Raw genomic sequence first — 26,734 nt, 5'->3', positions numbered from 1 at the left:
AGTCAACGTTCCCATTTCAGATTTTCTCGCATCTATCATCTTGTCTATATTCTAGGAAAAAGTGCAAATGCCATATTCCCCCTGGCTTGTCCCTCGACCGGGAGCAAATTACGCTTTCTCAGGGTAGTTCGACGACTCAGGCACACTCTGCGTCTCAGACTTCATCTCTACCTCCACATTCGAAACCACCCACTGCATCCCCGGATAGGTATCGCTGATAACCTTGACATTCACGCCCTTCCCGGTGGCACTGGTATACTGCGCCAGGAAATCCTGCGGGAACTTGACAGACGACCGCACAGTGAGCGGACCATTCCGATGATTATTCCTGCCGGAGGAATTCCGGCTGGAGCCAGAGCCGGAATTCGAACTCTGGTTCTTGTTATTGGAAGGCCAGGACACGCGCTTCAAAGCAAGCAGCTCGCCGTCCTTGCCGTCCGCCGAGGCGCTGCAGACGATTAGGAAGTATCCCTCCGTTTGGGGCTTCGGGAAGCGAGGCGCGTAGACTCTGTGTTCGGGGTTTGTGGGAGGGTTGCGACGACTCAGGGATACAGTGATACCGGTTGAGGAGACATTGGCGATGGATAAGGAGACTTGCGGTAGATACGCGGCGGCCTTGTTGAATTGTGCGGGAAGTTGGAGTTTGTGGGCAAGGCTGGAGACGGAGGCTGTGGGGAGGGATGAGAGGGCAACGAGGGAGCCTGGAAGACCCTGCAGCTTGGTCGTGGGCTCGATGCCGGGAAGAATCGACAGAGCGTTATCCTCGGGCCATCTTGCGGACTTGATGCTCTGCAGCAGGCTCACGAGCGTCTCGCAGGCGCGGATATAACCCAGTTCAGCCATGATGTCGATTGAGGCTTGGATGATACGGATGCCTTGGTCCAGGACGGACGTCTGGTCACCGACGTAATCGGAAATCGGAAGGTCGATTCGCGACATGTACGCCTGCAGAAGCAGGAATGCCTTGACGTGTGGATCCCACAGCGGCAGGTCTCCCATGGACTCAACCGACAAGGGCAGATTGCGAGCTAACTCAGCGTTGATGAGATCTTCGTTGTGTCTGACCGGCAGCTCGTCGAATTCTGTGGCGGAACACATCCAGCTAAGCACGTCATGGAATGTGGGGTTAGGCTTCGCATGCGACATCAGATACCGGACCGTCTTGTGCGAGAGATAGTAGTAACTCATGATCTTGCCGAACGGCGTTGAGTCGACTTCGCCAGTTGCCGAATCGAACACAACACAAGATGACTCCGCCAACTCGCCAAGAGACTTATCGACTAAGTCAATCATGAAGTCTTGAGCTATTGCCTGAGCAGCCATCGTATTATGTTCCTCAGCCGAAATCTCAAGCCCATAATACGAAGGATTCTTGTGCAGTCTGCGGAAGAAAAATGTCCATGTCAAGTAGTCCAGAGCGTCTTGCTTTGTTGCGATTGTGCCAGCGGAAATTTCGGCTCCCAAATGATTGTCCAGAACCTTGTGCAGAGTAGACTCGACCGGAAAGCCAGTGTGCAGGAAATGCTTATAGAAAGCTTTCTTCGACTCTTGGGTAAAGATGCGTGCAATACCCGACGAATCGAACTGCGGACGTCCAGCGCGGCCCAGCATTTGCAGCACGTCGGTCAAGTCCATGTCTCTGTAACCTTCAATTTTCGCGTCGAAATACTGCGTGCCTTTGACTACAACAAGATGCGCCGGAAGGTTGACACCCCATGCGAGGGTACTCGTTGCCACGAGAATCTGGATCTTGTTGTTCGCGAAAAGTTCCTCCGCCAGCTGTCGATCAGACTCGACTAGACCAGCATGGTGCAAGCCAATACCGAAATTGAGTGCCTCGCGGAGCGCTTCGTCTTTGACTCTCGTGAGATTGAGTTGCAGATCGTCCTCCGACATACGCACGAAGCGTCGCGGATTGTCTTCCATGCCGCAGTAATTTATCAGGTCTTTCGCAGTCAGTCGAGTTTGTCTTCGAGATGCGACAAAGACGATCACAGGCTTCTCCGGAGAGTGGCTCTTGATTGCAAGGAACGTAGGACGGTTCATAGACTGCATAAGCGGGCAGAAGCCACGTTGCTCAGGGAATCCATCAATGTAGATCTCCAAGGGTACTGGACGCACAGAGTGTCGAAAATTGAACAGTCCCTCTTTGACGCCCAGCCAGTTGGCCAGATCACTGGCATTTGCGCAAGCCGTAGACATACCCATCAGCCGAACAGAACCCTTGGATTGCGATGCAATATAGTTCATACGGGACACGATAATCTCCAGAATGGGGCCTCGGTCACCACCCAACAAGTGAATTTCGTCGATGATCACCAAGCTCACTTTCCGCACATAATCTCTGGTCTGCCAACTACGAGAGATACCGTCCCATTTCTCAGGAGTCGTGATAATGATATCCGCGTCCCGGATGGTCCTCGTATCAGGAGTGTTGTCACCTGTCAACTCGACCAACTTCAGACCCATCGGTGCGGTGAGACGCTTACCCCAGTCCATGACTCGCTCGCGGACGAGAGCTTTCATCGGCGCAATATACACTACCTTTGAGCCTGGTTTCTCCCTGAAAGCCCACCACATTGCCAGCTCACAGGCCACTGTCTTTCCACTTCCAGTTGGAGAACCGAGGAGAACATTGGCTGGAGTGTGGTACAGCAGATGGAAGATCTGTGTCTGCATTGGGTTGAAGAACTGGAACCGTTGACCGTAAAGTTCTTCCAGGATAGGGTTGTTAAGGGCAGAGATAGGTAGCGGCTGTAGATTAAGGAGATCCGTATACACGCTTTCCGTGTCTGGACGGATCAGATGCTGGAAAGAGACGGGCGTCACTGTCTCCGCACCTAACCAGCGATCAGAGATTGCACGAACGTAGATCTGGCTCGGCAAGGGATCTGAGAGCGGAATAGTAAAGTTGAGCTCATGTTCATCATGCAACTTCTTCCGACTGAGAATGAAGTATTCGTGGTGATAAATTTCCGAGGTTTCCGAATTCTCGACCCAGATCCAGTATGCTTCGGACGCTCCATGGTGCCTGTCGTTCCAAGTGAACTCGGGATACAGACTCAGCCGGATTCGCAAAACGTCACGATTTAGAGGAGCAATCTCGGCCTCCACGCTGAGAGTAGGGAAATTGTCCAGTAATTTGGACAGCGTCTTTCCCATGCGCTGGTTATGGACGAGCTGGCCAATTTCGGCAACGTCCATTTCCCTCATCGACTCCAGTGAGGAAGTGGGCAACTTCTCATCTAGATTCTTGAGGATCGGCTGGGGGAGATCGAACTGATGAAATGGGTGATCGAACGGCCAGATCTGTTTCTCAATAGACTTGCAGAGCGACAGAAGCACCTGGCATTGATAACCCCACCGGCGGTTCAACGCAATCATGAAGAGAGCACGGCAGATACGAGCAGCATTCTGCGCTACGTAGCCCATATCGGAAACCAGAGCAAAGTCCTCGAGCTTTGCGCGGGAGATGTACGACTGCAGAAGGATATTGGTCTTCGCATGAGGAGAATCGTTGCCACCGTCGACTTCTGTCTGGATAGCTTCTTCACGAAGCCGGTCTAGCTCTTTCGACTCGTTTTCCCGAGCTTGGATGTTGTCAAATTCGCCACTCATACTGATCATCTTCAGGATATCTGCCTCTCCAGAACGAGGGCGCATCATCTCGTTGAAAATCTCAATACTGGTTTGCAAAACGTAATACTGACTCGCAATACGCCCGACGTCCTTTGCCCGCAATTCCTCAGTTTTCTCATTGAATATGATCATCTGACTCTTTTGCAAGACACGCGCAGCCTGAATGATCAGTTGGCGCCGTCTCTGCACCAACATGGGGTCATCGCGTATCTCAGCAAAATCGATGCCGTAATTTCGCGGCTCGCGCAACATGCGGACAAAAAGATACGAGTAACCGAGCCATTGCACACCCTCGGAAACAGACGTGACTGTACCGAGCGAGATCTCGGCGTTCAGGTTGTCCACAAGTCGACTGGAGAATCGAGATTCAATCGGCTGCTGCGAGGTCACTGCAGACAGGTAGTGGTTGAGTTTGTCGTGTGTAGTGCAGATGAAGCCAATACCAGTATCTTGGAATTGGGGGCGTCCAGCACGCCCGAAGATCTGCAGGACATCAAGGATACCGAGGTCGACAAATTTACCTTCCTGGGGATTATACAGCTGGGTGCCTTTGATCACGACTGCAGCGGCGGGAAGGTTAACACCCCAGGCAAGAGTGGCAGTACAGCAAAGCACCTTGATCAGGCCCTCGGAGAACATTCGCTCCATCAAGTTGCGGTCACTTCGAGTCATTCCAGCATGGTGAGTACCAAATCCGCTGGCGAACAGGTCCCTCAACTCACGGGCTCGCGCATGCTTCATATCTCTGAGGGCGTTAGAGTAGTTCTCGTGTTCATGGCAGCTGAAGAGGTCTTCACAGCCATTCTCGACAGCCATTTGTCGCAGCATTCGGGCGGTCAAAACAGTGTCTTTCCGTGAATGCACAAAGACCATGATTTGATGCCCTCGCTCGAGCATCTCACGCACTTTCTCGAAGGCCACGATGTCCAGATTTTCGCGGGATTGTTTCGAGCCCGCCTTTCCTTTCACACCAATGAAATGCTGTTCGAGAGGGACTGGTCTAAACGACGCATCAAAGAAGAACAGTCCAGCCATCTTGTTCACTTTCAGAAACTCGGCTACGTCGACATAGTTCGGCAGAGTAGCGGAAAGGCCAACTATACGAATGAGCGACTGTGTACTTTCAACCTGTCGCTGCGTCCGCGCAACTAGAGATTCTATGACGGCACCACGTTCATCGTGAAGCATGTGGACCTCATCAATGATCAAGAGGCGCACTTTCTGCACGAGCTCCGTGTCTCCTGTGCTCTTCCGGGTGACGACATCCCACTTCTCAGGAGTCGTGACAATAATCTGCGTTTCGACAATCTCGCGCTTCGTAAGTTGCATATCCCCAGTCAATTCCCTGACTCGAACACCAAGCCATGCAAGCCTTTTCCCGAGTTTCTCGGTGACCTCCGCGGCCAAGGCCTTCATCGGTGCCACATAGACAATCTTGAAGTCGTCCACCTGTACTGCAAACTCCGTAGCATCTGGCTGTTCAATAGGGTTCGGCATTGTATTCTTGCCAATCGTATTAAGGATCGTCAGCATGGCAGCGTCAGTCTTACCAGCACCAGTCGGCGCACAAATGAGCATGTTTTCACTGGTTTTGTAGGCCACATCATAGAGCAGACTCTGCATCCGATTCAGCGTCTTGTAGCCCTTGAAGGTCCCCCGACACAGTCCATCCAGCGACTTGATCTCAACCAACTTCTGCGACGACGCCAGCGTACCCACCCTCGATGCCGGGATCTCGAACTCGGTATACCGCTGCTCATCAATCTGCTTGCTACCCACAGGGAGCCCATATCTCTTCCCACCCAGCGCAAGCGTATTCCTGGAATCATGCGTCTTGAAGACATGCGGGTACCTGGCTTCAGATCTCGCCTGCTCAGGTAATAACGGCGCATGCTTATGCTCAAAGTCCTGCTGCCGCAACGCCTGTTCCCGCTCGGCCCTCGTTTGTAACTTTCCACTCATGAGACCGTCTGTCTGGGCCTCTGTCTTCGAGGTCATAGAGGCGAGAATCTCCGCTCGGTGCCCGATCAATTCAATGACGAACTCGAGATCGTCGAACCCAACAATCTCGGCCAGCGACATCTGCAGCTCGTCATCTCCGCTGTCGGCGGCTAGTGAAGCCGTGATCTGCTGGGATAGTTCTTGCGCGCTCATTCCGGGTTTCTGGAGGGTGATGGCCTGGCATTTCTGTTCCAGCCATGCTTGGTCGTAGAGGGAGGTTGACGGCGCCGGAGGGAGAGGTACGCCGTTGATGTCGTCGAGGTCATCGGTTGTTTCATCATCGGAGCTGATAATATCCCAGATATCGTCCACAGTTCCTGGCGAAGAGTAGTCATCGTCGAGGTCCAAATCTAAATCGCTTCCGTAGCTGAGCTGTTCAGTGGCGGGGTCCTTTGGGAGCTTCAACGCCGCAATCGCCTCGCGCATTGCTTTGAGTTGGGAGAGCCACTGCTCTGTAGGTCCTGCTCCTTCCATTTTGACTGGAATTTGAGGTCTAAAAAATCTTCTATAAAAATAAGAAATTATCAGATCGGAACAGGGTATAGAGTCAGAGCAGAATCTCCGGTGCTGAGATTAAGAACTAGTGTGTCATAACATAGCTGGCAGATTAAGCCGAATCCGCCACGGGCTTCGGTGTTGGCCTGGGGCATCCGCCACCGTCAGATTGCGGAGTAAGGAAACATCGCTTGGAGTCACCGCATGAACGTCCACAAAGATAACCTGGTTATCTTTTATTAATCCATCTAGTGGTTTCAACGCTAAAGTCTGCGAAGGTAAAAGTGTTTCCAATCTCTCAAATGCGTACCATGATACAAAAACCAATTCAGACCAGGGTTTCACATGTTCTATGTACATGGGCCTCAGGAAAGCCATATAGATCCAAAGCATGCCTTCTGGACAATCTCTAGTCATACCTCGCAAAGTGGACGGCAGAAGGCTCTTTATGCCTGGCTAGCGTCGCACATTCCAAGAGATATAATACTCCAACTTTGCCAGACACTGGCCTTTCTCTTTGAGGTACGAACAGTCCAGAGAGTCCTCAACATGCTGGAATAATCCAGAGAGCTTCGAGCAGAACTTATCACAGCCAGGGCAAATGTAATCCCCGTCTATATCGATGTACTTGCGACTCTGATAGCACTGACGCGCCAGGTGGTTGATATCATCAATGTCTGTTCCGGAGGGACAGCTGCCTGACTCGAGATGGATCAACATGCCTGAGAAAGTCTTGAAGTATTGATAGCAGCCGTAGCATTGCAAATTCCTAGCCTGGTGGCGCTGCTGATGCTGCAGGTTACGAATAGTTAGCGACATCTGGAGAGAACGATATGAAAAGCCAACTTGCCATTCGTAGGTCGTTCTCATTGTCAAAGTATGTGCCGCAAATGTCACATAGGTTGTGATGGTCGACGCGATGGGCCTTCAGTTCCCAAGCGGTATCAAATCGAGGTCGAGAAGCGCATAGCGTACAGATGTGACTGTGGACTGGGGAGAAAAACAGATGCTGATTCTTTGCAGTCGTAGAAACGAAGACCCGCATGCAAGTTTCGCACCATTCATGGCGACTGGTGTATCGACAATGATCGTACAGTGCCTTTTCGGTTTCAAACCGCCTATCGCATAGGAGGCATTCGTAGTCTTCGCCGTCGTAGTAGAGATGAGGTCCTAGCGACATTTTGCTGCGCCAGAGACTGGGATTGAGTAAAATTTAGAAGATCAATGCTCTCTGAAGCTGGCATGAATAGGTAGAACCTGGCGCGCTGTCAGTGGATCTGTGCTGGTGAATTGATCAAGGGAACAGACAGTTAATTACTCCTTACTAACGTTAGGCGCCAGCAAACGGAAGTACCAGTTGCCCTGCATTGCAAACGAAGACAACTATTCTTCAATGTATCCGGTACATGAAGTCCCTGACACCTTAGGACGAGGGGTATAGAGCAATTATTACTGCCAATCCTTCTGCTCCCTTGAAATTATATATTCCGCCTAAGAAGCGCTGGCCAAGGTATACCGCAACCAAGCGAAAAGTCGACTGAGCGATTGAGGGAGGTCAATGCACTTCAATACTGGCGGAAGAAATTCACGAACCTAGTCTCATAAGGTCTGTCTCATAATCACATATTTGCATGGAGTAAGTCTCTAATACTCATTCTAGATTCTGTGCAGTAGATAAGTATACATAGCAAAGTAAGACATACTTTGGGGTGGAAGGGAAGAATGGAGAAAAAGAAAGAATGGGCGCGAACTTATATGCATGTAAAAGCGCGATAAATGGTGAAGATATAGTCATACTCAAATATGGTGCATATATCACGAATGCAATGTCTAAACTCCTGAAACGGATAAAATGTTGACGAACAGCTTTTGGTATCCGTAGCTTCCAAACCAAATACAAACACAGTCTCTGAGTACAACACAGGGACAGAAAACGCACTGCGTACAATCGTAGTCAAATAAATGAACCAACAACAAAATGGGTATATGTATGAGAAAATCTACCAGAAATATGGATTTCCATAAACATCCTGGTAGCACTGGTAAATATCTGGGCAGAACACTGGATCTTTTCCAAAAATGATGTGCCAAGAATATTCCATGATCCAGGCAGTGAGCTCATCCGGCAACTTGTTCGTGAGGACCCAATTGTAGTACCGTTGATAATCACTGAGAGGGCGTTTCAGAACTTGCGCTTTGGACACAGCGAATTGCGAGCAACACGGTGCGCCAACAACTTCGGGTATGTTGGTGTTGTTGTGCAACTCCTCCCACACCCTGGCATAGACTCTACTGTTCTCCTTGCCTGGCTGAGGCGGATCCTCTAACGGACGGATTTCATCGGGGCAACCGGGATTTCCCTGACAGCGAAGGTTGACGAAGCCACTCTGTTGCACGAACTCTGTCTGCAGTGATCGAACCGATTCCACATTGCTATAATCCAGTGTATCGGTGTGCCAGCCCGCCTCCCAGCCGTCTTTGTGGCTGTGGAGGAAAACCATTGTGGACGGAAGGTCATGGTAGTGATCGACGATGTATTGAAGGTAGGCAAGACTCTCGCGGCCTTTGTTCTTCGGGGTGTGTCGAGCCGCGTTCACGTCATCAACGGTGTAGATGAAATTGCGCCATCTGGATTGAAGTCAGCCTGAGCTCACCGCGCAAGGCCTTTCCCATGAACAACTCACTCATTCAAATCAGTGCTCACCCACGACGTATCCTCCTTGCTCAATTTGGCCATCACAATCACACGGTCATTGGGAACGATAATAGGAGTGATCTCGTAGGTTTGTTTGATTGGAAGAGATTCTTCTACTGTCACAGCTGGTGTCTCTTGAGGCTTTTCATTTTCAGGTTTGCTGGCGGGAGTAGCGACAGGCTCCGCAGCGCCGCCCCCTACCACATTGCTGAACTGCCAGGAGGATGGCACGTGCGAACCATCCTGAAGGGAATCTAGATGGCGCTTGATCAGGATGAAGGCGAGGATCAGGAGGGCGGCCAACCCAACACGGTAGGAAAGTCTCATCGCATAATATCTGCCGTAATTGCGCTCTGAAACTATAATGCAAGAGAAGGATCAAGGTGCGGGATGCGGACCAGGAGTAAATAACTTCGCGAAGGCAGAAAGGGATGGGAGGATGGACAAGAAAAAACTCTAAGGTCCTAAGCAGCTCAACAATGGGCAAATCGGAAAAGAAGCAAACCTAGCCTAAAAGTAGCAAGACAACTGAAAGCATAAGAATAAATGAGCCTTGTCAGTCCTCACAGGGATGGCAAGGCACCGAAAATTAGTTGACATGGTGTGCCGGCGAGATAGACCTAAACTATATTATATGGACCTTGTTTATCTCGCGGATTGGTGGGTTTCGGCGGTGAATTGACAGTGATCTGCAGGGGCCGAGAATATACGATGACACGGCCCAGTCTGTAACAACTTCGCACGGTGGCTTTTTCATTAATCAATCTCAATCTCTCTTGAAACCGTAAGTCGGCAGGGGCTGCAAGGACTCATTATCACCATGCGGAGTCTGAGGCAGACATCAATAAGATGCTTATTATTGCTGTTTCTCCGTTGACTGGTTTTCATATTGTGGAAAACGTTGCCGACTCTTCTACACAAATAATGATGATGACGGTGCTGAAACGATCCCGGTTATGTAATTTCCTTACTGTACCTAGTCTCACTCGGGGGTGAATGCCGATCCTTCAACAGACTTGGTATGGCCCAAGTCATCCACTTCGAGGTATTATCTGGGCCCAAACTCAATGGTCACTGCGTCCGCCGGCCTCCGCCAGGGTCCAGGGTCCAAGGTCTGTTGCAGTGATTATCAAAATTACTGGACTGAATATCTAAATTGCCGATGTCACCCATCAAGGAGCATAGACCAAGAGAGGATATTGTCATGTCAATCTGTCTGGTCTTGAAGATCCCCGTCCTGACGTGTTTGCGATCCACATCCGATGAGTTTATCTCCAACATCATATTATCGGGGTACCATAACCAGGTTTGCCTGTTGCAGTGTCTTACTGGCCAAATTGGCGGTTACCTCTCTGTGGTTCTCCACAGATAGGAAGCCTATCTCCAGGGAACATGTGTGGAGGTGCCGTTAGTGATTTACTCACCGTGAGCCGAGGCTTATCTCAATTTCAACACATTTTGTACCCCACAGGTATAAACAGACAGTCCATATGATGCATTCCAAGAGCAACTGGGGAGTGGAGAATCGATCTTGCAATGACAATGTGTGCCTGACTGGCATAGTGCCATGCAGGTCACTCACAGTACTCCTTTGAGCGGTGCGAACTGATACTGTTCACTACCGTACTACAAAGGGAACATGCGCTTCTGAATGGATCACCCGGCTTGTCTGTGACAGTCAGATGTAAGGTGCCCTGCAGAATGTCTCCTGTGCTAGCCATATGAGCTTTCTTCTGTGGGTCCCATACATACGGAAGTGCATTCTAAGTTGGAGTTGACTTGATCTTGATACTATGATAAATAGCCATTTCCACAAGCGCTCATAACACTGAGCACAATGTTTTTATGAGGTGATTAAACAAGTTAAACAAGTGAGTAGCATTTGCAGGGCGTGATACATTCGATTCGTCTAAGGTATCTCAATAAATTATCATAAGTCAAAATCATCATGGGCACATCGTGATCTGATCAACAACATCCTGCTCGGCGAAATTGCTCCAACAGACCTCCCACCTGAAATAAAGGACGCATCTATCAAGTATCGTCAAGCTTAAACCGACCGCCCAACTGAGTAAAATGTCAACAGAACCTAAGAAGACCCAAAGAAAACATCAGGACAACGCCATGCCAAAACACAAATGCACAAAGACGCTATGGTAAATGCATGGACAACCAGGAAAGATCAACAGCGACAAAGTACTTCATCGGCAAAGCATCAGCAGCACCTCCCCTTCTTCTTTGTGATCTCCATCAACTCATCAGCCTCGTCACCAGTACTGCTCGGCGGAAACCCAAGCCAACTCCTGCGCTTATCACCATGACCCAGCCGGAAACTGCCGTTCCCATCGATATTCCCCAAAGACGAAACAACCCCGTCAATCCCGGGCGTCGTTCCCTGCGACGAGCTATTCGCCGCCTCCCGCTTATTCCGCTGCTCGACCAGCTTCCGGGTGATCACACGAAACACTTCCTCGATGCCCTCCCCATCCTTGGCACTAATCTCGTGGCAGCAATCCCAGCCGATATCCTGTCCCCAGAACCCACTACTGCGCTTGCTATCGGGGCTCTGCAGCGCACTAGACGACGTCCCAAACCCTAAGCCCATCCCCGCCGTCGGCGGCGGCGTCGACGCCCGCGACGGGTACAGCTGCTCAGCGACATACGCAATCGTCCGCTCAAACGGCACCCTGCGGCGGGACGGATCCAGCGCAACGATATCCGACTTGGTCCCGACAACATGGATCACGATCGGGTCATCCTCCGCCAGATGCTTCTTCAGCTCCAGCAACCACCCCGTCATCTCCTCGAAACTCTGCTCGTCTGTGATATCATAGCAGAGCAGACACGCGTTCGCGCCGCGGTAGTACAGCCGCGAGATACTCCGGAACCGCTCCTGGCCGGCCGTGTCCCAGATCTGGAGACGGACGATGGTATCGGAGGTGGTGTCGAGGACGCGCTTGGTGATGAAGGAGGCGCCGACGGTGGACGTGATGGTCGCGGGGTTAAAGGCGTTCTTTACATAGCGCTGGACGAGAGAGGTTTTGCCGACTCCTGTGTGACAGGTATATAGCAGTTAGCGACATGGCACGAGTTAGGTCCCAACAAAGAACGCCTCTCACCTTGGGAGCCTAGCACAACGATTTTAGCCTCGAGGGAGGAGCTCATGGCGGGGTAGACGCGATAGCGGGGCGGACGGAGAGCGTCTTTTGCATGATCCGGCCGAGCAGATCCTCAGGGGGAAAATTGTCCGCGAAGGCACGGACTCGAACTAGAGCTGTAAAGGTGATTCTAGACCCGGATGCAATGTGGTAAGGGTCTAGGCAGACGGATACAAGCTGCACGAAAAGATTCTGGACTCTTTCCCGGTCGGTCGGGGAATCGGAGAGGGGGAAGGATGATGAAAACGAGGAAGAAAATAAGGAGCGGGACGAAAAGGATGAAAACAAGGCTATTCATAAATACATTCAAGATATTCTAGTCAGAGGCTGAGCCAAGACACATGCTGAAAAACTGAAGCAACTGATCACTTTCAGTGAATGTTTATCCCATTTAATGCCCCTGATAGAAATGTCCTTTCAACCATGGTTGAGAATCAGTTCTTTGTTGTGTCTCAGATCGATGAGGCGTCCATGGATGAAGAGATGATTAACTCAACTCATTCAACTCCTTACATTCTTGATCATAATATGAAACTGGTTCAGATTCCTCAAGCAACGCAAATAATAATAATGATATTATATCAATAAGATGAATATTTGATCCATCAGAAGGCAGAACTCCTTCCTCTTATGACTCGTAGCCGGAATGACTTCTGGGGCTGAGCATCTGACTGAAGAATGTGACTCAACAGGGCTGGCTATTTTTCCGTAGGGATTGTTAGTATATTGATTATTGCTTTTATATCTCTGATCATTCAGTACTTTGTTTCAGACCATTATTATGATATCCAGCACGGCAGCCTAGGCTACAAGATGAAGTAACCGCGGTTTAAAGCAAAGATGTTGTGTATATTCATGTCTATCACGACTCTATTGGTATCAAATCCCAGCCACAACCATCTATATAAACAAAGCAATGCCTCAACAGGTCATAACCTCTTAAAACAAATGTCTCTTGGATGAGACTGCAAAGGGGTAGTCGCGCAATCACAAGCAAAAAATCAAGATAGATCAAGCACAACAGCCTCTTGACGAGTTTCAAACTCGTCCAACTTCAGTCAACGAGGCCGGAGCTCCAGCTCGGCCCATAGAAACGACAAGAGAAATCAGAAAAAGAGACATGAGATGGCATTGTTTCATCAGAGTGTATCCATAAACTTTTGTCTTTCATCTATAATCTCACGAATATGACGAGACTGGCTCTTACTGGGTCGTCTCCAGTCGTTGGGCAGCGTTATGCTCAGCGTGAGCCTTCTCAATTTCGTCAAGAGAGTCACCGGAAGCGGAAGCATACTCTGCGGCCTTGGCCTCAATCTCATCGTCGGTAAGCTTGGGAAGATCCTTCGCAGCCTTGACATAGCTAATGTTCTCGACGTAGCCCTTGGCGAAGATCAAATCAATCTCCTCCAGACTGCGATTGGCGGTCTCTGGGTAGAAGAACCAGATGACAGGAATGAACGAGGCGTTCAGCGCAGCAAAGAACAGGTAGGTACCCCAGCCAATGTGCGCAACCATGACAGGGGTGATCATGACAACAGTGAAGTTAAAGAGCCAGTTGCTGCAAGTAGAGACAGCGTTGGCCTTGGCTCTGGTCTTGATGGGAGACAATTCGGCGGGATACAGCCAAGGCAGAGGCAGCCACGCAGCACCGAAGGCGGCCATGTACAGGAAAAGACCGAAAACAGCACCCTTGGAGGTCTGCTCATCGCCCGGAATCAAGCAAGCGAATGTGATAACCATGGAGATGGTCTGAAGGAATGAGCCTCCCAGGAAAAGCTTGCGACGACCAATTTTCTCGATGAAGAACCACGAAAAAGTGGCGAAGATGGAGTACACAATCATGTTAATGCCTCCAATCAGTAAGGCCATGTCATTGCTCTGGTGCAGAGACTCCTTCAGCAAGACAGGGAGATAGTAGATCACAGCGTTGCAACCGCCGAGCTGCTGGAAGATCTGAGAAGAGGAGCCGATGAGCATACGGCGGAAATGTTGGGTGCGGCCGCCAGTGAGAAGATCCCTGAATCTCGTCTTCTGACCGGAACCAGAACTGTAGCAATGTTAGTTGAATTGCCATACAACACAAGTACCGCAGGTGCTATAAAAAGGAACACTCACGCTCTGATGGAGTCAATGACCAATTGTTTCTGAATCTGGGTTTCATGATCGTGGACCTCGCGGCCTCCCAGCGCAGCAAGGACGTACTCTCCCTCTTGGATGCGATCCTTGGAGATAAGGTAGCGAGGGGAGTCGGGCAGGAAGAACATTCCGATGATGATGATGAGACCAAAGAAGATCTGGAACGCAATGGGAAAACGCCAGACAAGGTCATCGGGGCCATAGTGAGCGCCGAAATCAATCCAGTATGCAATGGCGGTACCAATGGCGATCACACCACCCTCGATACAGATCAAGAGACCACGGTTACTCGTCTTGGAGCACTCGGCCTGGTATGTAGGAATGGTAGAAGTGTTCATTCCGTTTCCGATACCGGTGATGACACGGCCAATAAAGAACTGCAGAAGAGGGATGTGTCCAATAAATGAAGTAACCTGGATGATGACACCGACAATCATAACGATAGCGCCAGAGAAGATCATCCAGCGACGACCAGTGCGATCACCGAAAAGGAGGGCGAAAATGGCACCCGCCAAGCAACCTGTAAATAGAATAGAAAAGGTTAGGAGCAGTTGCGAACAAAAGAGCAGGGATCAAGACACTAACCAAGTTCGTATACAGCAGTCACGAGAGCTTGCATAGTAGCATCATCTTTGGTAGCAGTAAAGACCTTGGCAAAAGCATTGTCACTGATGATACCAGACATAACACCCTCTGTCGCCTGTATTAGCTTGATTCAACTGAAAAGGACATCAGTAGAGCAATCCACTTACGGTCATATCCAAAGAGTAGGAAACCCATCGTGGCAACAGTCGATACAGCCAGCGACAGTGGCCTGCCCGACATGCCAGCATATGAGGGCGCCATGATGAGAGGACAGAAGAACGTTCGAGAGAGAGGTTAAAGGAGTGTGTATGTACAGAGGTAAGGGGGGGACCTCCAGGGCGAACAGACAACGAATTCTAGGTGCTGTTGTGCCCAATGCGTCTCTTTTTCTAGAAAAGAACGAAGGGAAAGAGAAAGAGAAGTTGAAAACAATGAAAAGCAACTGACAGAACGCGGAGAAGTCGGGGGAAGGGGGATATTTCTACTTCTCCAGGAGTCAATAGACAGACAGCTGTGGCCACCAGGTACACAGGCCGACACTCTCTCATCATTCCCCCGAATCGATACATGCTCCACCAACCTACCAACACTCATAGTCGGCGGTACCATTGTTTTGTGGAGCAAGGGACTGAACGCATCAATAATCGCAGGATAAGCATTTTTTTGGGTGCAGCCCATGACCCACTGTGGATTCAGGATGCGCGCCAAGAATGACATCACGGTCTCCATCAGATGGAGCACCCGAAGAGGAACGGACAAGAGCGACGACAAAACAGATTGAAGCCTCGGACAAGAAAAGAGGGTCCGACTGGTGCGCTGGGCATCGTCATTTGGCAGCACACCTTCGGCACTTGCTACCACGTTCTACCACCTTTCTGCGACCAGCAGTTACCAGTGACCGGATCACCACTCTTTCTTCCTCTTCGTAAGCGAAATCTCTGCTGCGAGACGTCCTCCACCAGGAGCTCTTCCGTGTCTCCACACCCCTTCTCCTGTCCGCTCCTCTCATTCATTGTTCGCATAAGGAAATACATATGTCCGCTGACTTGACTTCCAGTTAGAATTGAGATGGGCAAATCAGACATGGGGGGAGGATAGGTTGACTTACCGCTTCTGTGTTCGGTACTCAACCAGGAAACTAACACGAGTTGGAGATCCCATGGGGTTTTCACGTGCCTGATGTGGTAATCCGTATGAACCACAGTCGAATCAACCACAGAGGGAACCAGGGTGGTTGACTATGTTTGTGCAACCCATAGATAAGTAATAATAAGTCTCATTCATTGCTAGGTGTCTTTCATCTGCGCATAGCACATACTAGTTCTACTACTCCGTACTATAGTCAAAGTGGCGGATCGTTGTACGCCATCCCGTCATCCCGCGCTCGGCAACCAATATCGGCCCATATCTGCTCAACGGGAAGTGACCGTCTTCCGACCACCTAGTGTCGGTAATCTGCAAGGCAGACGCATGCTTTTATTGAATAATATGATGAATTTGGAGCCAACGACGGCCCTCCTAATCATTCCGCCCAATGGTCGTGGAGGGTGAAGTCCGATTGCGATTCGACGCCGAAGTCTCTGAAAGCATGGGACGCATGCGACCATAAGGACGTCTCTCCACTTTTCCCAGTCCGTCCTCCTCTTCAATGTCTGAATAATCGCTTCATTGTTCAAACCATTACATGAGCTTGTATGGCTCATTTGATTACTTCCCCCCCAATATTTGCCCTCGCCTAAGGCCACAGCGTTATTCGACTCCATATCGATGCCATGTCATTGTCTGCCCTGACCCAATCGTAGCGTTTTCCGGTCTCTATCCGGCCCATCTCCGGTGCATGAGGTTAGAGTCAACTAAGTCGAAACGGTTCTTTAGTGCACACTCAGATGCAACAGTCCACTACTACTGAATCATGACAGATGCAAGTATCTGCTCCCCTCGCGGCAGCCTCCTATGTCAACACCCGTGCGCCATCTCTCCGCGCTGAGGGGCAATCCTCGAGCGCGCGGGATATTATCATCATGACTACGTCAACGTTGAGTTAAAAAAAATTTTCTTCACAAGCGCCAAGCGCCAAGCGCGACAAGAACAAGGGGAAGAAATGTGAAGCTCAAAAGTCATCTATCTTGGTCGAAGCAAAGAGTCGGACAAGCGCCCTCGGCGCGCAGTAAGTCATGCAATGACAGTTTGCGCCAAGAGGGACCATGTGGAGGCGATTGAAAATTTAGAATTAATACATAGATCGGGAGTGGCTGCTGGGCGTCTGGAGAAAAAGCCGCCAACCAAGAAGTGCCATCATAAAAATCCTCACGGTTTTGCCTGGATTCTTATTTAAACACGATGGTCAACGAATTATTGTTCCTGCTCGGACATTCCCCCTGTGGCGTCATACCATGTGCGAGGTGGTACGTAGAAAGATTACAACCGCCGATTTGGCATGGTGTTCAAAGTAACTCTGCCATCTACGTAAGTGGCACGATCTCGGTTTGTGTAGGGCTAGCGAGTAAAAGAGGTACGGTAGGAGTTGATTTGCCCTAGATAAGTTAGGCAGGTCCCAGGCACAGGTCCAGTTCCAGTAACCCCATTGGAGAGGGGGAAACCCACCAGTCTTGTTACACAGACCTCGCTTAATGTCCGTGTAGGTAGACATCTCAGCTTCAGATCTCAATGTATTCTTACAATGAGATGTAGTGTGATGACAGTATATCAAAAATGTCACCGAGATGTTCCCATGACTCCGGGCAATGCATACGTGGGAGTCCTCTAGCATAGATAACTGCCTATTAATTCCGTGCATTCATCTGAATCAGAAACAAATGTGTTGGCACAAGCTATCCACATAAACATTGATGAATGCAGCCTTCTTCGGGAGAATTCCGGGTCTGTAGCAAACACCAACCCGAGCTAGGAAGGTATCAACAGATGATCTTTGTCACGTACACAACGGACGGCCCGATTGTTAGTCATGGATTCGACTTGCTCACTCAACGCCGACCGTTTACAGTCGGCTTTGGCTCCCAAGACTCGGGAATGTGTCACGGAAAGAATGCGGGAAATTCAATGCACCCGATCGCGTTCGGAGAAGGTCTCTTGGCGATGGGACAGGCATCCAGTAACAATGATTATCAAGTCTTGCTCAGTGCTCACCGACAATACCTTGAAAGGCAAAAGGAACCAAACGAAAATCGTACGAGATTGAGACGTGTGACGGTGAGCGAGACAAGTAGCTGAGTTGTGCTTGTGCTACGGAGTCCACAGTACGACGGCAAATGGGGTGTTGTTATGCACATAAAAGTTTACTAACTTTTATACATCGGTTATTCTCCAGGAAGAGGGTCGAAACAAGGAGGAAGGCAAGCAGCAAGCTGATGGGGGAGACCTTGAATTTATATTGCTTCGACTGCATCAGGTACTACACTGATTGCCGGAACTACCGGCTTGAACGAGGCTATAATCATGCCTTCTTGTACGGACAAGACTGGTCACCCTCACCGAAAAGGGAGGGCGTTCACTTCGGCATAGTCAGCTCCGAAACCACGGTGTCTCGTCAAATTATCCGAACGGATAAATCAACTGAGGGAGGGTAGATAGTTAAATTATCACGAAACACGACTTGGGTGAGATTGCAGAACCAACATGAGCATCACTATCCGTACGGATATCTTGTCTACTCTGCAGAGAGTACCACGTTATAAGCGTTGCATTTTCCGACGGTACCAGTTACCTTCTCATATTTTGCGTTCAAGTTCAAGTGAAATGCCGACTTGAATGGAGCTTCGCCGTCTTTCTCAGTAGTGCCTGGCTTTCTAGCATGCTCAACCCTGCAAAAGAAAGCCGATAAGCTCAGCCGTGTTTCCATGAGACAAAAGACATCTTCTTATTCCCTCCTCGGTCTGGTGTGTTAATGCGACTCAGACTCAAAACAACTTCAGTCCTGTGCACCACGTGATTATGAAATCGAGACATGAGCCTGATTAACCAGGAGGGGCGTCGATAATGTTATGACTTATGGCGTCCATCAAGCATATCTTATATATTATTGCGTAGCCTCTCTAAAGAGAAAATTGGATCTTAACACTGAATCGTCCGAATCTCATACACCTCTCGGGCGAATTGCCTTCCACTACGTGCTGCGATCCGATCCAGTCTCATGAAGATAAGAGTCGGCCGAGAAAGCAACATCGCCCGAATGTCTCTCCCCGCAAACCGCAGCTGGGCTTCCCCAGTGCCGAAGATCGCTGGTCCTCAGCCACTCAGACAGCTGTCCTATCAACAACATTCATCGACCAACGATTGATCTCGGATTTTTGCTGAATCTGTCCTAATTCGCTGTCGATTATACCGAGGTGCTCCAGCCCTTCGCAGACGTAATTATTTTATTCGTGGCGTCTGCTTTTTGGACCTCATACTTTTGACCACAGTCACCACAAGGGCTTCAAAAGTGGGACTTGTTCGGGTTTCAAAGCGATCATCAATAATTGCTTTCAATTCACATAAAAGCCGGCCTATATTAGCCCCAGACCTTCTTCTCGATTATTTTCTTTCGTCCCTGATTCCTCCATTATCAGAGAGTAGTCGTCACAATGAGACAAGGGAAGCTCACTGGCGCCGAGGTCGCCAAGCACAATTCCAAGGACTCCTGCTGGGTTATCGTACATGGGAAGGCGTATGATGTTACAGATTTTCTTCCAGGTACTGTTTCTGTATAGCATAGTTCTTATGATAGCACACTCACAATGACCAGAACACCCAGGTGGCCAGAAAATCATCCTCAAATATGCCGGAAAAGATGCGACTGAAGAGTTCGACCCAATCCACCCTCCCGACACATTGGACAAATACCTTGACCGATCGAAACATCTCGGCGAAGTGGATATGGCAACCGTTAAACAAGAAGAGAAGGCTCATGACCCCGAAGAAACCGAACGCCAGGAGCGGATCAAGCAGATGCCTCCACTGCAGGCTTGTTATAACTTGATGGATTTTGAGACCGTCGCTCGCAGCGTGATGAAGAAGACTGCGTGGGCTTACTACTCGAGTGGTGCGGATGACGAGATTGTACGTGGATTGACGGGATGGCAATTATACGAGATTGTTCTCGCTAACTCGATCTAGACTATGCGCGAGAACCACAATGCCTTCCACAAGATCTGGTTCCGTCCGCGAGTACTAGTCAACGTAGAGAACGTTGACTTCAGCACAACAATGCTGGGTACCAAGGTCTCTGTGCCCTTCTATGTGACAGCGACTGCACTTGGAAAATTGGGCAATCCGGAGGGAGAAGTTGTCTTAACTCGCGCGGCTCACAAGCACAATGTCATCCAAATGATTCCCACTCTCGCCTCTTGTTCTTTTGACGAGATTGTGGATGCGAAGCAAGGAGATCAGGTACAATGGCTGCAACTCTATGTGAATAAGGACCGCAGCATCACCAAGCGCATTGTTCAGCACGCCGAGGCACGAGGCTGCAAGGGTCTTTTCATCACGGTCGATGCGCCGCAGCTCGGCCGTCGCGAGAAGGACATGCGGTCCAAGTTCTCCGATGTTGGTGCCAGTGTTCAAGCCAGCGGCGGGGACGAAGTCGACCGCTCTCAGGGAGCCGCTCGAGCCATCTCATCGTTTATCGATCCTTCTCTTTCCTGGAAGGATATCCCCTGGTTCAAGTCCATTACCAAGATGCCCATCATCCTCAAGGGGGTACAATGCGTGGAGGACGTCCTGCGCGCAGTCGAGGTGGGCGTGGATGGTGTCGTCCTCTCCAACCACGGCGGTCGCCAGCTGGAGTTCGCCCGGTCGGCCATCGAAGTCCTGGCCGAGGTTATGCCTGCCCTGCGCGAGCGCGGCTGGGAGAACAAGATTGAGGTGTACATCGATGGTGGTGTCCGTCGCGCCACCGACATTCTCAAAGCTCTGTGCCTCGGTGCCAAGGGCGTCGGTATCGGACGTCCCTTCCTCTTTGCCATGTCCACGTATGGCCAGCCCGGCGTGGAGCGCGCCATGCAGCTCCTTAAGGACGAAATGGAGATGAACATGCGCTTGATCGGCGCCTGCAAGATCGAGGAGCTGAACCCTAGCCTGATCGACGTCCGCGGTCTGACCGGCGGCCACCATGCTCCGGTGCCGTCCGACACATTGACCCTTGGTGCGTACGATCCGCTGCAGGCTCCGCGATTCAGCGAGAAATCCAAACTGTAGTTTCGAGACGCCTATCTCTCATCTTATACCCATTTAGTTAGGACTTGGTTGGTCATGTTTCATGTCTGCCTGGAGTGAGTGTACATTTAGGAAGTGGATGTATATATTGTCTGATCATCAAATAGACGCGATATCAGCGAAGACACAACTTATATATTCATTTCGCCTTCTTCTGCACAGCTAAGTTATACTTCGTCACAAAAACAGAACTGTAAAGGATATATATAAGTAGATGACGATTATGCAGCAAACATCCAGCCATTAGAGAACCAACCTATTTACAAACTCCTCCAAGACCACTAACCTAAACCTTACAATACTACAACCTGCGGTTTGTTCCCCAACCGCCCCGTATTCCTATACATACAAGCGGCATTCACCATCCACCCACAGCCCCGATTCTCACCACCCCAGACCTTCGCCCACACAACCCCAAGCACACCATACGCGACGACCCGCGCCGCATCCAGCCAGCCGTGAATATCAAACAGGTCCCGCAGGAACCCAAAGAGGGACATCAGACGACCGTATTTGGCACGCGGGCGCCGCGCCGCACACAGCCGCTCCCACGCTCTCTGTGCCTCGTCCCAGTAGACCGGCTCGCTGCCGTATGCTTCATGGACGTGCCCAAAGACGTGCAGCGCGGGCCGGACGCGCCACGTCTCGGCGAGCAGGGAGGGACAGCCTGTGGAGTAGACGGGGGATAAGTCCAGGTGGGCCTGTGGCGGGGTGTGTGTGATCAGGATGTCAGTGTCCGGGGGATGGTGCCGGACCAGGCATCGTGTTGTGGGTGGTATGTAAAGGCGTGCTCGGAGGTGAAGGGGACGATGGCGGGGATTTGGGGGCGCCGCAGATAGTTAGGGAGCGCGGGCGGGCTGCGGAGTGGGCTGGGACGGCGGAGGAAAGGAGAGGGTGATGGAGGAGTGTTGAAGGTAGTGGATGTCGCCCCAGTTGATGCGAGTGAGGCCGTCTGGGTCGTCGTCGATGGAGCGGATGGAGGCGGTGGAGGAGGAGATGGCTGCGAAGGACGAGGAGGAAGCGTCGCGGTCTTCGTCTCGTCTGGAGCGAATGTCGAAGTAGCTGTCGTGGTTGCCGCAGATAACTACTTTGTGGGGGTGAGGCAGCGTCTGGAGCCAGTCGACTGCGGCTTGAATCTCGCGGATGCTACCGTCATTGCAGAGGTCGCCTGCGTGGATGAGCAGATCGCCGTCCGGGACGTCGTCCCATTCTAGTGTGTGGGTGTCGGAGACGCAGACAACGCGGATGGGGTGCGCATCGGGTGAGGGTATGCGTGGAGGGCCGCGCAGTCGGAGGAGGAGATGATGGAGGGGATAGAGCAGTGCAGTTAAAGGCGAAGAGAACAAATAGTCCGGTAACGGTCGGCGATCAAATGGAGAAGACATGCTTGTGAAGGCCTTGAAGACCTCAGGCGGTGCTGAGGATGCTATCTACAGGTGGATGAATGAGGGGGTACGACTTTATCCCCGGCCAAGGTACCAGATGTCGGTGTGGAGAAGGTGACGTTGCCGCTGTTAGACAGAGTCGAGACTATTTTAAGAGTCGAATGTTAAGAGTTAACATGACAGGTTGGACGACTTCAGCAAAATTCATCGAGGATATCTGTTCATTGAGCTTTCTCATCCTCGAATCAGAATACAGCCTGTTACTATATGCTGTGTATCCCTCTCACAGTCCCGCAGTTTGAGCTATTCCCGCTCAATGTCTTCCAATACGGGTGCCTGAGGCCTTCGATGGAGTTGACTTGTTTGAAGCATTTACGTCAACACAACTGCACATCCACCGTTGCAATAACACAAGCTATGCAGGGACATTAAACCATTTTTATAGGGAATCGAGCAACTGGGCAACTGGAAGCACATGAACGCCAAACCATCCTATCAGTGGGAACCATCTTGCGAAAGGAACTATGTGCATGCTCATGCCCTGCATATGTACGCTCATGTACCAAGTCCTCGAATAAAACAAGCATTTAAGGACTTGATAGCCTCTCATTATATCATTTTCTGACTTCAGCTGAATGGCTGCGGTTCATGTTGACGACCACCGGTGTGATCAGACATTTCAAGACCATGGCAGAAAAGCATTCATCACTAGTCGCGTTAAGAGGTTCATCAAGCGATATTTTGAGGAAGTCCAGGCCTATTAGTCGATGCTATCCTTTACGGAATTTTCCTAGAGGACCACATTCCTTTCAATGTTGAAGAATTGAAGACAAATCAATCGGCCAACGAATCAGAATGACATTGTTGAACCCAGTTGTGTAGGCGCGCTATCGGGTACACCTAAAGCACTTGAAGGGAACGACCATGATGGATCCGGGGAAACACCGTGCATACTCCAGTGGATATCCATCATCAAATGGTCAGTACTGGGCCAGTCAGCTTCTGGCCCAAGGGCCACCGAACAGAAGGATCAAGCGAAAGGATGAATCTGTTCTATCGTCATCATTGAGACGGTCCCCTCATCCGCCATGTTCCTGTTCCTTAGTCCCCCTTCGTCTCCCAGGTACCTCGTAAAAGCTTGTAGTCCTAAATCATCAATGCGCGACTCAAGTTTTATCTTCCAAGCGATGATTGATCCCGCGCTGGTCAGGCCGGACCTTTAAAGGGTAAGAAACTAGCATCCTTCAAGCCCCAGTCACGATTTGCCACATCCGTTAAGTTGATTGTTGTTGCTGGCTTGTCAACATCGCTTGAAGAGAAACCGGCTTGCTGCTTGCGGACATTCCTGTCGGCTGCATTTCCATCTACCACACCACCAGGTTGTTGCAATTCTTCTTTCTGCTGTTCAATTCCTTCCATTTCGTTGAGTATTTGAATCGATAACGCTAGGAGTCGATCGGATCTTAGATTCACCATTATTGCCCCGAGCCCCCTCTATATATGTGTTCGGCCTTATCGTTTGCGTCATATACGCACATCCTTCTACCTTGAATATTCCGTTGATTTTCGAATGTCTCGTCCGATTTACAATTTACTCTACTCCTTCTCCCTCGTCTAAGCACCTATATTTCACCAATACTACTGCCTCATCCCACTGATCTCCTCCGTCATATTGGGTTGCGGTCGCGGGCGCTGAACCAACCCCTCATAGAATCGCACAATCCACCCCTCCGCCGCCAGACACAACGAGCTTGGCTGGACTCAGCTTCGCCTTCTCCGGCCCAACACCTTGTGCCCCTCCTTCTCCAGATTCTCTCGATTTAAACCTTCTTCAACCCGCATCGATCCTCCGATATCCAAACGATGGACGGAGTAGATATAACCAAGGCGGTTATCAACAAGGGAAAACAAATGGCAGGCGTCGCTGCGAATGCTGCAAATGGCAATGGCGGTAGGAAGAAGAGAAAAGGAACCGATCTGAAGCCGATCGTTACCAACGACGCCGCCTCACCTGCCATCGATCCATCTGCCACAACTACTGAGGGGTATGCTTCGCTCTTGCTTTTCTTCAGCATTGTCGCTCCGGTGTTCTTTTTCACGACGGAAATTTTCTTATTTCTTTGCCCTTTTTTCTCTCCGCTCTTATACCCGTTGTTCCGTATCATAGCGCTATTTGATTCTTTTTCCTAACCAACATGAGTGGCAGTGTTCCCGTCAAGTCTGCATATGATGTGCCTCCGTCGCGGTCGGCCTCTTCCTCGTCCGCAGAAGAACTCGAAACCGCTGCTGAAGAGGAAGACTCGGAGGACTACTGCAAGGGTGGTTATCACCCAGTCACCGTGGGCGAAACATACAACAATGGGCGGTACGTCGTCGTGCGCAAATTGGGTTGGGGTCATTTTTCCACCGTCTGGCTGTCCCGCGATACCACCACCGGAAAACACGTTGCGCTCAAAGTTGTTCGCTCCGCCGCGCATTACACCGAAACCGCTATCGATGAGATTAAGTTGTTGAATAAGATCGTTCAAGCGAAACCTTCCCATCCCGGCCGGAAACATGTTGTCAGTCTGCTCGATTCATTTGAACACAAGGGTCCAAATGGTGTGCATGTATGCATGGTGTTTGAGGTGCTGGGGGAAAATTTGCTTGGCCTGATCAAGCGCTGGAACCATCGGGGTATCCCCATGCCGCTGGTGAAGCAGATTACGAAACAGGTGTTGCTGGGTTTAGATTACCTGCACCGGGAATGCGGCATCATCCACACAGACTTGAAGCCGGAGAACGTTCTGATCGAGATTGGCGACGTGGAACAAATTGTGCAGACATATGTCAAGGAGGAAGCGAAGAAGGAGAATAAAGACGATAGCCGCAGCGGCCGGCGACGGAGGAGGACCCTCATCACCGGGAGTCAGCCATTGCCCAGTCCACTCAACACCAGTTTCAGCCATCATGATTTCAAGCACAGCTCTTCCAACTCACACAGCAGTCTCAGCCAGGTTATTGAATCATCCAGTACGTTTCAAACAAAATCGCCCCGTGGCATCCCAAGCTACGCCCGCTGACAAATCTGCAGACACATCTACGCAAGAAGGCGCGTCGATGAAGGAGTTATTAGGTATAAAGGCGGACGAAAAGCAGAAAGAGAGGGAGAAGACTACGTATGTTGGAAACTGATTCCGGCCCATATGTGGAAGGTCTGATGCACTGACATGGGGTTAGTGATCTGCTAGAGAGAGAGGTTTCGGGGATCTCGCTTGACAAACAATCCTCTAAAGAAGAAAGCGAGGATCCTCTGTGCGACATCATCTCAGTGAAGATTGCCGACCTGGGGAACGCGTGCTGGGTTGGCCACCATTTCACCAATGATATTCAAACGCGACAGTACCGCTCGCCAGAGGTTATCTTGGGATCGAAGTGGGGTGCGAGCACAGATATCTGGAGTATGGCTTGCATGGTTAGTTTGGAAATTACATACTTCTTTTGCCTAGCCAAAGTGATCAACTGACAATTCCGATAGGTATTCGAGCTTATTACAGGCGACTACCTTTTTGACCCCCAGTCGGGAACAAAGTACGGCAAAGACGACGATCACATTGCACAAATCATTGAGCTGCTCGGTCCTTTCCCCAAATCACTGTGTCTCTCTGGAAAGTGGTCGCAAGAGATTTTCAATCGCAAGGGAGAACTTCGGAATATCCACCGGTTACGCCACTGGGCTTTGCCTGACGTCCTAAGAGAGAAGTATCATTTCTCGGTTGAAGAGAGTATGCGCATCAGCGAATTCCTGCTACCGATGCTGGAATTGCCCCCCGAGAAACGTGCCAATGCCGGTGGTATGGCGGCTCATGAATGGCTGAGCGACACTCCCGGGATGAAGGGTGTTGACCTAGGTATACCGCCTGGTAGTAGGGGCGAAGGGATCGATGGATGGGCCTCGGAAGTCAAGAAGCGATGAGACAAGTAAAGCGAAAAGCATATCAGACATGAGTCAGTGACGATCTCTTACCTATTTATTCCTTTTCCTCTTCTGTGTGGATCCTCGTCGATTACCATTTGGTTCTGTTTTGGCAATGGACGGGGTGTTATGATTTATTTCCTTGTTGCATGATGCCCATATGCCTCTCTCAATAAGTGTGGGGCTCGTTCACCCTCACTGCCCGTTCTCTACAATCATAGAGCCAGATCACCTCTGTTGTGTTACGCTTCCAACCCTGCTCGGAGTTGGTCTCTGGCGGCCACTTCCAGGCTGTCTTCTTCATTAGATCCAATGCCCGAATGATTTACGACTCTAGTTCTTTGGCACGGTAGCTTTCCGCCAATTCTTTGACACGCGTCTGTTACGGATATATGGAGTTTGCGTTTGTCGAAGCCAGCTGCAGGGTACGATTGTAGTGCGGAGGGTACAAGTTTCTGATTGATACTGAACA

General features: G+C 50.4%; 8 protein-coding genes across 8 annotated transcripts; 2 read left to right on the top strand and 6 right to left on the bottom strand.

Moving 5' to 3' along the window:
• Position 1: 1 nt before the first annotated feature.
• Positions 2–6,198, bottom strand: P174DRAFT_443310 (RNA helicase SLH1). Its single transcript, XM_024827793.1, has one exon. The coding sequence runs from the start codon at positions 6,112–6,114 to the stop codon at positions 109–111; it is 6,006 nt and encodes a 2,001-aa protein (XP_024682025.1). The 5' UTR covers positions 6,115–6,198; the 3' UTR covers positions 2–108.
• Positions 6,199–6,469: 271 nt separating this feature from the next.
• On the bottom strand, positions 6,470–7,548 carry P174DRAFT_443308 (putative C2H2 finger domain protein). Its single transcript, XM_024827792.1, has 3 exons — positions 7,444–7,548; positions 6,986–7,392; positions 6,470–6,927 (listed from the first exon to the last, which is right to left on the bottom strand). The coding sequence occupies exons 2-3, from the start codon at positions 7,313–7,315 to the stop codon at positions 6,592–6,594; spliced, it is 666 nt and encodes a 221-aa protein (XP_024682024.1). The 5' UTR covers positions 7,316–7,392; positions 7,444–7,548; the 3' UTR covers positions 6,470–6,591.
• A 199-nt stretch (positions 7,549–7,747) lies between these two features.
• Positions 7,748–9,414, bottom strand: P174DRAFT_443307 (DUF3431 domain-containing protein). Its single transcript, XM_024827791.1, has 2 exons — positions 8,820–9,414; positions 7,748–8,763 (listed from the first exon to the last, which is right to left on the bottom strand). Exons 1-2 carry the CDS (start codon positions 9,155–9,157, stop codon positions 8,136–8,138), a joined length of 966 nt encoding a protein of 321 aa, XP_024682023.1. The 5' UTR covers positions 9,158–9,414; the 3' UTR covers positions 7,748–8,135.
• Positions 9,415–11,045: 1,631 nt separating this feature from the next.
• P174DRAFT_432723 (Rab family GTPase) lies at positions 11,046–11,995 on the bottom strand (the record flags this gene model as incomplete). Its single annotated transcript, XM_024825767.1, has 2 exons — positions 11,046–11,881; positions 11,950–11,995. 2 exons carry the CDS (start codon positions 11,993–11,995, stop codon positions 11,046–11,048), a joined length of 882 nt encoding a protein of 293 aa, XP_024682022.1.
• A 1,196-nt stretch (positions 11,996–13,191) lies between these two features.
• Positions 13,192–14,970, bottom strand: P174DRAFT_372550 (putative MFS monosaccharide transporter; the record flags this gene model as incomplete). The annotated part of the gene is made up of 4 exons (XM_024822437.1): positions 13,192–14,035; positions 14,104–14,644; positions 14,710–14,817; positions 14,877–14,970. 4 exons carry the CDS (start codon positions 14,968–14,970, stop codon positions 13,192–13,194), a joined length of 1,587 nt encoding a protein of 528 aa, XP_024682021.1.
• Positions 14,971–19,624: 4,654 nt separating this feature from the next.
• On the top strand, positions 19,625–21,124 carry P174DRAFT_443299 (L-lactate dehydrogenase (cytochrome)). The gene is made up of 2 exons (XM_024827790.1): positions 19,625–19,767; positions 19,825–21,124. Exons 1-2 carry the CDS (start codon positions 19,687–19,689, stop codon positions 20,902–20,904), a joined length of 1,161 nt encoding a protein of 386 aa, XP_024682020.1. The 5' UTR covers positions 19,625–19,686; the 3' UTR covers positions 20,905–21,124.
• P174DRAFT_443298 (uncharacterized protein) lies at positions 21,094–22,410 on the bottom strand. The gene is made up of 2 exons (XM_024827789.1): positions 21,799–22,410; positions 21,094–21,507 (listed from the first exon to the last, which is right to left on the bottom strand). The coding sequence occupies exons 1-2, from the start codon at positions 22,305–22,307 to the stop codon at positions 21,216–21,218; spliced, it is 801 nt and encodes a 266-aa protein (XP_024682019.1). The 5' UTR covers positions 22,308–22,410; the 3' UTR covers positions 21,094–21,215.
• Positions 22,411–24,502: 2,092 nt separating this feature from the next.
• P174DRAFT_422423 (serine/threonine-protein kinase) lies at positions 24,503–26,262 on the top strand (the record flags this gene model as incomplete). Its single annotated transcript, XM_024825040.1, has 4 exons — positions 24,503–25,319; positions 25,381–25,465; positions 25,527–25,761; positions 25,825–26,262. The coding sequence occupies 4 exons, from the start codon at positions 24,503–24,505 to the stop codon at positions 26,260–26,262; spliced, it is 1,575 nt and encodes a 524-aa protein (XP_024682018.1).
• Positions 26,263–26,734: the final 472 nt, after the last annotated feature.

This window comes from Aspergillus novofumigatus, assembly GCF_002847465.1.
Source record: "Aspergillus novofumigatus IBT 16806 chromosome Unknown P174scaffold_5, whole genome shotgun sequence".
NCBI lineage: Eukaryota > Fungi > Ascomycota > Eurotiomycetes > Eurotiales > Aspergillaceae > Aspergillus > Aspergillus novofumigatus.
Note: the sequence above shows the minus strand (reverse complement) of the source record. Positions and strands in the feature narration are given on the sequence as shown.